Source organism: Oncorhynchus tshawytscha, linkage group LG28 (genome assembly GCF_018296145.1).
Source record: "Oncorhynchus tshawytscha isolate Ot180627B linkage group LG28, Otsh_v2.0, whole genome shotgun sequence".
Lineage (NCBI taxonomy): Eukaryota > Metazoa > Chordata > Actinopteri > Salmoniformes > Salmonidae > Oncorhynchus > Oncorhynchus tshawytscha.
The window spans coordinates 18,793,849-18,805,879 of record NC_056456.1 but is presented as its reverse complement, the minus strand read 5'-3'; the positions used below and the strand labels follow the sequence as shown (position 1 = coordinate 18,805,879).

Sequence of the window (12,031 nt, the reverse complement as noted above, 5' to 3'; positions counted from 1 at the left end):
TTAAGGCTTAACTAAGCTCTGTTTTGACTCGACAGAGGCCTCTGATGACCTCACAGCCCAGAAGAAGCGCCTGAATGATGCAGAGAATAAGAAGAAAGCATTGGAGATGGACCTGCTGGATGCCCAGGCTGAGCTGAACAACATCCAGAGAGGTACAGTGGCTCTTGTAGTAGGAGGACCAGAGGATGTCTGATAGACCATCTCAAATTATGGAAAATGTACTGATCAATGGAAGAGCCAAATATGAGTTATGAGAGTGCTTTGACTTAAGTGTCATCATTGCTAATCCCTCCCTCCCTCTCCCCTCCTTCCCCCTCTCCTCCTTCATTCCATCCCCCCCTCTCCTTCCTCCTTCCCTCCTTAACCCTCTCCTTCCCTCTCTCCTCCTTCATTCCTTCCCACCCTTCTCCCTCCTTACCCCTCTCCTTCCCTCCTTCCCTCTCTCCTCCTTCATTCCTTCCCCCTTCTCCTCCCTCCTTCCCCCTCTCCTCCTTCCCTCTCTCCTCCTCCTTCATTCCTTCCCCCTTCTCCCTCCTTCCCCCTCTCCTCCCTTCCCCCTCTCCTCCCTTCCCCCTCTCCTCCTTCCCTCTCTCCTCCTTCCCTCTCGCCTCTCCTTCTCTCAGATGATATAGGAGACATGCTAGATGAGGCGAAGAGGAAGGCAGCGGCTGCCAATGACACGGCCAGCACCACCATGGACAGACTGAACGCTATCAGAGAGGAAGTGGACAAGTTCAACGTCATGCCCTCTGACTCCAACCTCGGCAGCATCATGGACGATGTGGACAAGTCAGGTGAAGAGTCACTCCACTAACCTGTGTCTGCAAAGGCTGGAGGGAATAGACACCCATAAAGAGGGCTTCCTTGTAAAAAAAGAGATTTCTCTCAATGGAATAAATATGACGTATCTTATTAAAATGGTGTTAACCATGCTTGAACTGCACTGTATGTACTGTGATGATTGTCCACTGCTTTCCTGTTTTGTTCAGGTGTGAAATGGTTAAAAGGTCTAACTCCACTCTCTCCCCCCATCCACAGTGAAGAATCTGTTGAACAGCATCCCGTCTCTGCAGGATAAGATCTCGGAGGTGGAGGAGCTCAGCTCTCAGCTCTCCCCCGTCACCAACGTCTCTGATAACATCAATAGGATCAAGGAGCTCATTGAGCAGGCGAGAGACGCAGCCAATAGGGTACGAATGCACCACCACACACACACACAACTCTATACACACCCTGGGTCCACACCCCACCAGATATACCCACGGTGTATAATCTGTTACCCCTTCCACTGGCCATACAGTCTCTGCAGCAGTGAGTGCTGTTGAGAATTAAGACGTGAATACATGGAGTCAGACTCATTTCAGTTTGAAGGATTGCAGGTTCAGGTCTTGACAGAGCCCTTTGAGGAATTTGATGGACAGTTGTGAATCCCATAAAGGAGAACACTGATTTCTCTTTACACTGCTGGTCCCTTAGTAACCCTGTACAACCTCTCACCTCCTCCTGTCTCCAGATTGTGGTCCCTATGAAGTTCAGTGGGGAGGGCCACGTGGAGCTGCGTCCCCCGTGGGATATTGAAGACCTGAAGGCATACACGTCCCTGTCCCTGTCCCTGCAGAGACCAGAGCTCCCCAGCAGCCGAGGGGACGGAGCACGCAGGCGGAGACAGGCCACCACGATCACAGACACGGGTGACATGTTCATACTCTACCTCGGCAACCAAGACGTGAGTAAACTGGACCTTATACTTCCTATTCTCCTAATGAAAGAAAAAAAATGAATGATATAAATTTGACAGTTTTCTTTTGGTTCAGAAAAGCTCTCCGGCACTTCAGTCAGCATTCTGTGTATATTTCTGTATTGAAATAATGGCACACATACATTTGACAGTTTGCTTGTGGTTGGAAATGCTCGCACTGACTGTCCTCCCCTCTCTCTCTCCCACAGTCGTCTAAAAACTTCATCGGCATGGCCCTGAGGAATAACGTGCTGTTCTGTGTGTACAATCTGGATGGAGAAGAGTACGAGATCAAGACGGACTACATCACTAGGTCTCCCTCTGAGCCTTCCTTCTTTGACAAGGTGGACCTGCGCAGGTAAACCATACCTTCGGCCATTCAAAAGTCTTGGGAAATTAGATTTCAGTGAGTAACCCTGATTTTACCATTGACCTCTTAAAATCTCTCAGAATTTACCAAGACGCAGAAGTGAACCTCACCAAGCTGTTCACATCCAATCAGCCGGACCCACCTCAGATCAGCAGCAAGCAGGGAGAGCTGACCAGGAACCTTCTAAATCTGGACCCTAGTGACATTGTCTTCTATGTCGGGGGCTACCCCTCCAACTTCAGTGTAAGCACCTGACTTCATAACATTTTGGTTTGACATTTTCAGTGACTAACGGAGGTGGCATTACGATTCCCGATTGAAGCGTTTTCAACCTTGTATAACATCTGAAAATGTTGTTTCTATAGCCTCCAGCCTCCCTCAACTACCCCAACTATAAGGGATGCATCGAGCTGTCCACCTTCAATGACAGATTCATCAGCCTGTACAACTTTAAGAATGCTGTCAAGGTCAACCTGGAGACTCCATGCAAGAGGTATAAGCATCAAACAAAGAGATTGGTAGATGCATGTATGTAGTTCTGTCCTTGAGCTGTTCTTGTCTAATGATGTTCTGTATCATGTCATTCTGTATTGTGTTTTGTGTGGACCCCGGAAGGAGTAGCTGCTGCTTTTACAACAGCTAATGGGGATTTATTCAAATACCACCAAGCCGAATGAGGTTTTGATTGGAAATCATGCTCCTGGATCAGAGAACAACAAAGAATAACTGTCCCATAATCAATATTTCTCAGAGTCTTTGTTATACAGTCAATCTCCCCTGTCTATCACTTGACTGATGGACATGTTACGTGGCTGGATTGACTACAAGCCTGCTAAACTGGACACTAAACTTTAGCATAGCGCGATTCGCTCCTATTCAGTTGAATGAAACCTTGGCTTTAGCAGCGTAGCTCTGTGAGCAGCAAAAGTACTCTCCAGTTCTATTTTTGCATTTTCTGTTTTCCCGACCACCCAAATGTAGCTCCCCAGTTAGTCTGGATCAAATCTTGAGTTTTACAGTCAACAACCTTAACCCTTTTCTGATTGAATCCCTCTGTGCCCAGGTATAGCCAACCAGTGGTGTTTGAGTACTTTGAGGGGACTGGTTATGCCAAGGTGTCCACCCAAGGTGTCAAGGTGCCCACTCTCCTCCTGGGCCAGACCATCTCCACTCGCTCAGAGAATGGGCTTTTCCTCTACATTGGAAATGAGGTAGGCTACTTACTCTGCTCACTTTGAAACATTTGGTGTGGTGAAGTTGACGATGTGCCATCGTTCACACCTGAGTAGCTGTCAGTTTGTCCCACTGACTGTGTCGCTTGTTTTCCTCTTTTCGCAGGAGAACTACTACAGTGTGACGTTTGAGAGAGGCTACGTTGTCATCCATAGTAACCTGCTCGGAGAACCAGTACAAAGCGCTACCAAAGTCTTCCCAGTGGTAAGGCAGTTGGCGCTAGATAGATGATATTTAGTTATTTGTAGAACTCACATTGGTTTGCTCAAATAGTTAGATTTTAGATTTTTTTGTTGTTGACCCTTCTCTTTAGAATTCAGACCAAGCAGAAGTGTTGATCATTATTGAGTCTCAAGGAAGCCAAGAGTTGAAGATCCGTGTAGCAGGCAAGGAGGTGGTCAAGTCTAATGTCCAGTACACCCCAGGTGACTTCACAGACTACTACATCGGTGGCGTACCACCAGCCCTGAGAGAAAGGTGGGTGCTTTTCACCTGCTTACTAGGAACATGATGATCATTATGTTTGACGCTACGATGCGAATGGTCAAACTCTGCCCATGTTTACCTGGGTGTTGAGTACGTTGTAAAGCCTTATTGGTAGTATACTGTTTCCTTAACCGTACATCACACCTAAGTCTAAATAAGTCTAAATAACATTGTGTTTGTGTGTTCTCGCTCACAGACACAACATCACCGCCCAGCCACTGAAGGCCTGCATGAACAACATCAAGCTCAACAGCAAGTACCCCACCTTCGAGGAAAAAGTGGGCATCAGCCGGGGCTGTCCCACGGACTTCCTGGTAAGTCTTCACCTTTTTACTACACCTTTTTTCAAACATGGTCAATAACACGGCGCTATATTTTTATTTCTACCACTATAATCTTTACTCACTGGAGACCTAGTTGTACTGTCAGGAAGACATTTCTGTGTGCCTCTACTGCGTATATTGATGCCACCAAGATGCTGTAATTGACTCCGGTCCACTGTTCGTAACCGCATGACAATGTCTCGGTGTTCCAGGCGTCTCGTAAATCAGAGTTTAACGTGGGGAGTTCTCTGTCAGCTGCTCTCGAAGGCTTCAGCCTGGCAAGGGATGTCTCAGTCTCACTGGGATTCAGGAGCTCTGAGAAAAATGGGCTCCTACTGCAGAACACCGAGTCGGTTAGTAGACCACACCACCCCTTTTTCTCGCTCCATATTTCTTTCTTCAACTGTTGTTTTGACATTTGTACAGCAAGTGTGAGTGACCTGACTGTTTGAAACGATCTTTATCCCTACCCGGTTCTCCGACAGAGCGTTGGCGCCATCGAACTTGCCTTGGTCAACGGCTATGTGGTCCTGACGTTCAAAGACACAGCTTGGAAATCTTTGAAATCAAGCAAGCAGTACCAGGACGGCAAATGGCATTACCTGACTGCCACCAGAAGGGTGGCTTCTCAAAGGTAGAACATCAAACATTCAACATAGATTTGATAGAAAGCTATTAAATCCACCATATCGACTTTATCCAGTTTCATGATGGATTGGTGATGACTGAGACTTTTACCATAGACATTATTGTTGTGACGGTACAGCACATACTGGTTATACAGATTGGTAACCACTGACACATATACTGTACATAAGTACTGTCCCGTGTTGCCCTACAGTATCGAGCTGCGGATAGATGACGAGGATGTGACAGGGCAGATAACCTCAAGCTCCTTCAGTTCAAACCCAGACTCTGTGTTCCTGGGGAAAGACACCTTCAAAGGCTGCATCTCCAACCTCTACCTGAGAAGGTAAAGTCACATCACTGTTTACTATTATAATGTCTAACATTAGTCACAACACGGCAGTAGTAATAGTTGTTAGATACAGTACATATGTAGTTATCATAATGGTTGTAGTAGTAGTTTTCTTTAGTCAACCTTTATTTAAGTAGGGAGTTATACTGAGAGCCTCTTGCAAATGAGCCTTGCAGAACACCAAGAAATACACACATCGAATATGAAATACCACCAATAAATAATAACCTAGCCGAACTACTCGAAGTTTATTTTTGTAGGAAAGGTTTCATGTTAACATCCGCGGTGCATTTATAGTTCACATTTCATAGTGCAAAGGTGTCCTGATATTGATATTAGATATTGGTGTTACTGTCCAGGTTTACCACCACCTGAAAGTTGTTGTGTGTGTTGTGTTGCAGACCTAACTTTCTGTACAGAGCAGAGGACCTGAGTCAGTTCAGCTCTACAGGAGATGTGCTGCTGGATAAGTGTAGCTCTGACAGACCTCCACAACTGATGCTCGACCACAACACCTCCAGGAAGGTGAGAAAGAACATTGAACTCAGCTAAGCCCAGTGAACGATGATGAACATACAATAATGACCTACCTGACTGCCGACTACTCTTATAACCACACAACTTGTGACACCAACAGGAAAGCATGTGTTTTTTTGTATGCCATACCCAATCACAATTGTATTCATTTATCCTTGTCCTAATGATGGAAGACTTCAATCCAAGTTTCCAATAACACTATACTATGATTACCTAGGAACAGGCCACTCATCACTTCCCATGCACGTTGTGTTGATAAGTTGTTCTGACTGTGTTTTGCTGCTTTGTTTCCAGAGATGAAGAGAAGGAAGACCTGCCGACTAATGAGGACAAATTGATATTGACATGAGCAATATTAGCATCTCGCACATTGTTTGCACAAGCCCATTGCTATTGTACGTGACTGATGAACACATTACTGCATGGACATCCACATCATCATGACTACTATCATTAAATATAAACTATTAACTATTAAAAATGTTTATTTTATAAGCATCGTTTCACTTTTGATTTGTACACTGTTCTATCTTAAGCATGTTTCACCACAATAAACCACTTATCTGACCAGTGATTCACAAGTATCTATTAACCCACTCATTCACCATCATCAGTCCATCTGGTTGCAGCCAGCCTGCTAAGTCATTTCCTTGTCCCCACTCCCTCTCTGCTTTCCCTATTCACAATGACTTGGACTAATGCATGATCAATAGTCTATACTGAAATACAAGAATGATCATAATATACTATCATAATATTATTATACTATGGAATGACTGAGGGTGTAGAATTGGAACGTTGCACTAGGAAGGGATAATAATAGTTACGGCCTGTGAGTACCTGAAGTGGATACTGGAACGTGGCACAGGGAATGTCGGAGTATTGAATAAATACGCCACATCGTTGTTATGCATAAGCAGTGTTGGAGTTTGTGTGCATCATTGGCATGCGTCTCTTTACTGTATGCTCTCTCAAGCATTTGTACCTGAGGAACAACCTTGGCCTGCGTCCATCCAGATCATTTGATCTCCTGTGGCCTCCTACAATAACTCAATCACGAAATGCACTCGGATTATCCGGCCAACTCTTCCAAGTGAAAATTTACAGTTGTGCTAATCTGTTATTCATTGCATGTCAGGATTACAATGACCAACAATGTTGGTGGGATATTGCATGGTGCAAATTATGAGTGTCTGTTTTGATTGCATGTTTATAAGCCGAAAGTATTCACACCCCTTGACTTTTTCCACATTTTGTTGTGTTAAAGGTGGATTTAATTAATTTAATTGTCATTTTTTTTGTCAACGATCTACACAAAATACTCTTAATGTCAAAGTGGAAGAACACAGTTTATTTTCCACACATTCAACAACAACAAAAAATGAATCTTGATTAGATAACTATTCCATCTCGAGTCAATACATGTTAGAATCACCTTTGGCAGCAATTACAGTCTTTCTGGGTAAGTCTTTAAGAGCTTTGCATACCTGGATTGTACAATATTTGCCCATTATTCTTAGAAATATTCTTCAAGTCCTTTCAAGTTGGTTGTTGATAATTGCTAGACAGCTATGATCAAGTCTTGCCATAGATTTTCAAGCCGATTTAAGTCAAAACTAGCTAATATACACTGCCAAATCTACACTGGAGTTGCTTACTGAGACGACATTTAATGTTCATGAGATGCCTAGTTACAAAACACAAGGCCTTGAGTTTTAGGAAATTTACCTGCTGAAATGTGAATTTGTCTTCAAGTGTCTGTTGGAAAGCAGACTGAACCAAGTTTTACTCTAGAATTTTGCCTGTGCTTAGCTCTAATCTTTTTATTTTTATATTTAAAAAACTCCCTAGTCCTTGCTGATGACAAGCATACCTGTAACATGATGCAGCTACCACCATGCTTGAAAATATGAAGAGTGGTACTCTGTGATATGCTGTGTTGGCTATAACGCTTTTGTATTCAGAACAAAAAGTTAATTTCTTTGCCACTTTTTTGCAGTATTACTTTAGCGTCTTATTGCAAACAGGATGCATGTTTTGGAATATTTGTATTCTGTACAGGCTTCCTTTTCACTAGGTCAATTAGGTTAGTATTGTGGAGTAACTACAATGTTGTTGATCCATCCTCAGTTTCCTCCTATCACAGCCATTAAACTCTTAACTGTTTTAAAATTACCATTGACCTCATGTTGAAAGCCCTGACAGGTTTCCTTCCTCTCCAGCAACTGAGTTAGAAGGGCGCCTGTAACTTTGTAGTGACTGGATGTATTGATACACCATCCAAAATGTAATTAATTTGCTGAAAGAGATTTTCTTTTTTACCTATCTACCAATAGGTGCCCTTCTATGCGAACCATTGGAAAACCTCCCTGTCTTTGTGGTTGAATCTGTGCTTGAAATTCCCTGCTAGACTGAGACCTTAAGGATACTTTTATGTGTGGGGTACAGAGATGGAGTAGTCATTTAAAAATCATGTTAAACACCATTATTCCACATAAACACCGTTATTCCACACAGTGAGTTCATGCAATTTATTATGTGACTTGTTAAGCACATTTTTACTGAGCTTATTTAGGCTTGCCATAACAGAAGTGTTGTTTACTTTTTGACTCATGACATTTCAGCTTTTCATTTATTTTATTTTTTAAATTTGTGAATATTTCTATAAAACTATAATTCCACTTACAGGGTATTGTGTGTAGATCAGTGACACAAAATCTCTATTTAATCCATTTGAAATGATTCCAGCTGTAACACAACAAAATGTGGAAAAAGTCAAGGGGTGTGAATACTTTCTGAAGGCACTGTATTTGTGTATATGCATTTGTATTTATGCAAATACACTAAAGGTAAACAGATATTTTAACGAGTGTACTGAGAACACACAGTTGCACACGCAGAGTCACTTACAGCCGGATTGTCCTCAAAGTATGTCGAATCAACGGCCACCCATACTGGCCCTTCCATCCATTATTTTGTTCTTTCTTTCTTTGAAATACCCCCTATCACACATACTGTACCTAAACTCAAACAAACAACATTAAAGACATATCATGCCTCATTTGATAGAACTGGTATTAGCATGTCATGTTTGTGGAGGAAAGAGAGAGTATTATGAAATAGGCACTTGAACATGGAAACATACAGGTAACTTCCAAAATAAGGGAAATATTTGAGTTGAGGGATACAAAGTACATTGAAAGCAGGTGCTTCCACACAGGAGTGGGTTCTGAGTTAAGCAATTAACATCCCATCATGGTATTTCATGTCTGGGTCCGGGAACTGTAGTGGAGTCGCCAAATGTTCTTTATTATTTATTGTCGTAACAAACAATGAAGAGTACAGAAACGTACATATTTTAAGGTTGCATCATGATTAGGTTTGGGGTGGGGTCGCGAGAAATTCTTGTGGACAAATGGGGTCCCCGCTGAAAAAGTTTGGCTTTGGGTCATGTATGAAAATGACCAGTTGACCATTATTTTGGCTACCATGGCTAGAAGAAGAGATCTCATTGACTTTGAAAGAGGGGCCTCAAAGGGGAATAGGGGGTTTAAAAGATGTGTCTCAGTCACCAGATCTCAACCAAACTGAACACTTATGGGAGATTCTGGAGCGGCGCCCGAGACCGTGTTTTCCACCATCATCAACAGAACACTTTGGAAAATGGTGAAGCATCCCTCCAATAGAGTTCCAGACACTTGTATAATCTATACCAAGGTGCATTGAAGCTGTTCTGGCGGCTCGCAGTGGCCTGTTGAACCCAAAATGGGAGTCATCTTTCTCAGTTTGTAACTCCCAGAGGCTTACAATTGATAACCAAAAGGACTGAGGAATGAGAATGGGCTCATACATGTTTACTATTGAACACTGAGACAAGACCTTGTTCAGTTTGCTGCGTGATTGACTTGAGCTTTAATCATCAAACACAGTGTCATATTTACCATAGCTCTTTATCCTCCAACCATTGTCTTTGCATTTCAGAACCACTTTTCTATTGACTACGGCAAATCCTTCCAGAGTGCCTTGTTGGAGATCGGAAAAACTATTTCCATAAATCCCATGTAATTTAAGCCATTTTCTCTAATATTGAGTTCCTGTGTCTCTGTGCCTGTGTGTGTTGTATAGGGTGGTGGTATGGAGATGTCAGAGGACAGTCTCTCTGTGTGTGCACACTCTGTTCTAGTCAAACATGCCTACCACATTGGGGGCACTGTGAGTAGCCTGAGCTACAGCCTCACTCCCCAGGTGCTCCAGCCCAGGTGAGTAGACACAGACAGACACACACACACACACTCTCTTTCTTTCTCTCCCTGGCCTGACTCCTGTGTCTCTCCACTAGACCTCATTTCTCCCTGGACGTTAGGACCAAGTCTGCCGAGGGCCTGCTGTTCTATGCAGCCACCAGAGGGGGGAGCTCTCACATGGCTCTCTACCTGTCCAAGGGCAGGATCAGGCTGTCAGTAGGCAAGGGGAAGGAGATCTTCAACAGGGAGAAGTACAACGATGGAAGATGGCACTCGGTCCGTGGGTTAAGATCTAAGAAAAATCTATAATCTGTGATGTTGTTTCACATCATATTATTCACAAACTATGATAGTAGTTGATCAATGTTGTGGATTTTGAAAATGTTTCTTTGGAAATATACCAAATCACTGTGTCACTACATTCAGTGACGCATGATTGCACCAAGACTCTGTGGTGTCCCAGGGTCAACATTAAAAAAAACAGTCATCTTAGGTGACCTCATCCTCTGCAGGTAATATTCAGCCTAGAAAAGAAGAGGTTCCGGTTGGTAGTGAACGGTATTAGGGCTCAGGCTGGACAGCTGACCAGTGATGAGGCCACGTCCATGGAACTGATCTGTCCTCTTTACCTGGGAAGTGCTCCTGATTCCTTGAACACAGAACTTAACGTAAGCAACACACGAACACACACACACACACACGCAAACACACATACAGTACAGCATACACTCACCCCAAAATTGTATTGTGTTTTCTCTTTACTTTCAGTGGAAGCTCCTCCCAAAGCAAAGTGTGATTGGCTGTGTGCGTAACTTCAAGATGAATGGCACTCCCATGCCCGAGCCAACCACCAATCATGGAGCTGGCCCCTGCTTTGACGGACAGACACAGAGTGGGGCCTACTTCTCAGGGAGAGGGGCATATGTCATTATTAGTGAGTAGAAAGTTAAATATTGAGATTGGTAATATGGTTCATGATGAAGATGATGATGACAATCACAACAATGATGAGGCTGATGATGATAATGATGTCTGTTCCAGATGATTCCTTTGTGGTGGGCTCCAGCTTTGAGGTGGTGTTTGACATCCGTCCCAGGACTCTGACTGGTGTTCTGCTCCATGTTGGGGACTCCAGCAGGCCTCGCCGTGGGCCCAACACTGGACACCACCTCAGCCTCTACATGCACAGAGGAGAGGTGAGCCTGCCCTGCACTGGGCTGATAAGACTGGGCCTGTCACAGCCCTATTAATAGTGTTTCTCTAGCGCATGGTTGCTAGATTTGACATTTAAAATGTGATTCCAGTTGAGGCTGATTTTAGGCTGAATTTCCTTGCAGACTCGACTGTTGTGCAGTGTTGTGATGCGCATGTGTTTTTCAAGGTGGTGGCATCTGTGAACAACGGAGCTGGTGAATTCAGTGTTTCCGTTCGGCCCAAGCAGCCCTTGTGTGATGGAATGTTCCACAGAGTTGCAGGTACACTTTTGTTATAACATGCCTCTGTCCTACACATGTTATAACTTGCCTCTGTCCTACATGTTATACATAACATGCCTCTGTCCTACACATGTTATAACATGCCTCTGTCCTACACATGTTATAACTTGCCTCTGTCCTACACATGTTATAACTGGCCTCTGTCCTACACATGTTATAACTGGCCTCTGTCCTACACATGTTATAACTGGCCTCTGTCCTACACATGTTATATATAACATGCCTCTGTCCTACATATGTTATAACTTGCCTCTGTCCTACACATGTTACAACTGGCCTCTGTCCTACACATGTTATAACATGCCTCTGTCCTACACATGTTATAACTTGCCTCTGTCCTACACATGTTATAACATGCCTCTGTCCTACACATGTTATAACTTGCCTCTGTCCTACATGTTATACATAACATGCCTCTGTCCTACACATGTTATAACTTGCCTCTGTCCTACATGTTATACATAACGTGCCTCTGTCCTACACATGTTATAACATGCCTCTGTCCTACACATGTTATAACTTGCCTCTGTCCTACACATGCTATAACTGGCCTCTGTCCTACACAAGTTATAACTGGCCTCTGTCCTACACATGTTATAACTGGCCTCTGTCCTACACATGTTAT

The 12,031-nt window shown here is 43.6% G+C and overlaps 1 protein-coding gene across 4 annotated transcripts in view; it reads left to right on the top strand.

Annotated features, from left to right (window-relative positions):
* Positions 1-12,031, top strand: part of LOC112227373 (laminin subunit alpha-3-like) — a 106,603-nt gene that overhangs the window by 90,840 nt on the left and 3,732 nt on the right. For 3 of the 4 annotated variants that reach the window (XM_042307667.1, XM_042307666.1, XM_042307665.1), the window contains 21 exons: positions 36-152; positions 624-794; positions 1,039-1,190; positions 1,514-1,726; positions 1,948-2,096; positions 2,189-2,351; positions 2,474-2,601; positions 3,172-3,319; positions 3,447-3,545; positions 3,655-3,818; positions 4,024-4,141; positions 4,363-4,503; positions 4,636-4,784; positions 4,992-5,123; positions 5,531-5,654; positions 9,792-9,925; positions 10,006-10,186; positions 10,423-10,578; positions 10,679-10,844; positions 10,952-11,106; positions 11,292-11,385. In XM_042307667.1, coding sequence (XP_042163601.1) covers positions 36-152; positions 624-794; positions 1,039-1,190; positions 1,514-1,726; positions 1,948-2,096; positions 2,189-2,351; positions 2,474-2,601; positions 3,172-3,319; positions 3,447-3,545; positions 3,655-3,818; positions 4,024-4,141; positions 4,363-4,503; positions 4,636-4,784; positions 4,992-5,123; positions 5,531-5,654; positions 9,792-9,925; positions 10,006-10,186; positions 10,423-10,578; positions 10,679-10,844; positions 10,952-11,106; positions 11,292-11,385 — 3,054 coding nt within the window. Of the gene's footprint in view, positions 1-35; positions 153-623; positions 795-1,038; positions 1,191-1,513; positions 1,727-1,947; positions 2,097-2,188; positions 2,352-2,473; positions 2,602-3,171; positions 3,320-3,446; positions 3,546-3,654; positions 3,819-4,023; positions 4,142-4,362; positions 4,504-4,635; positions 4,785-4,991; positions 5,124-5,530; positions 5,655-5,960; positions 6,241-9,791; positions 9,926-10,005; positions 10,187-10,422; positions 10,579-10,678; positions 10,845-10,951; positions 11,107-11,291; positions 11,386-12,031 lie in introns of those variants that run through there. The other variant, XM_042307669.1, reaches the window with a different exon arrangement.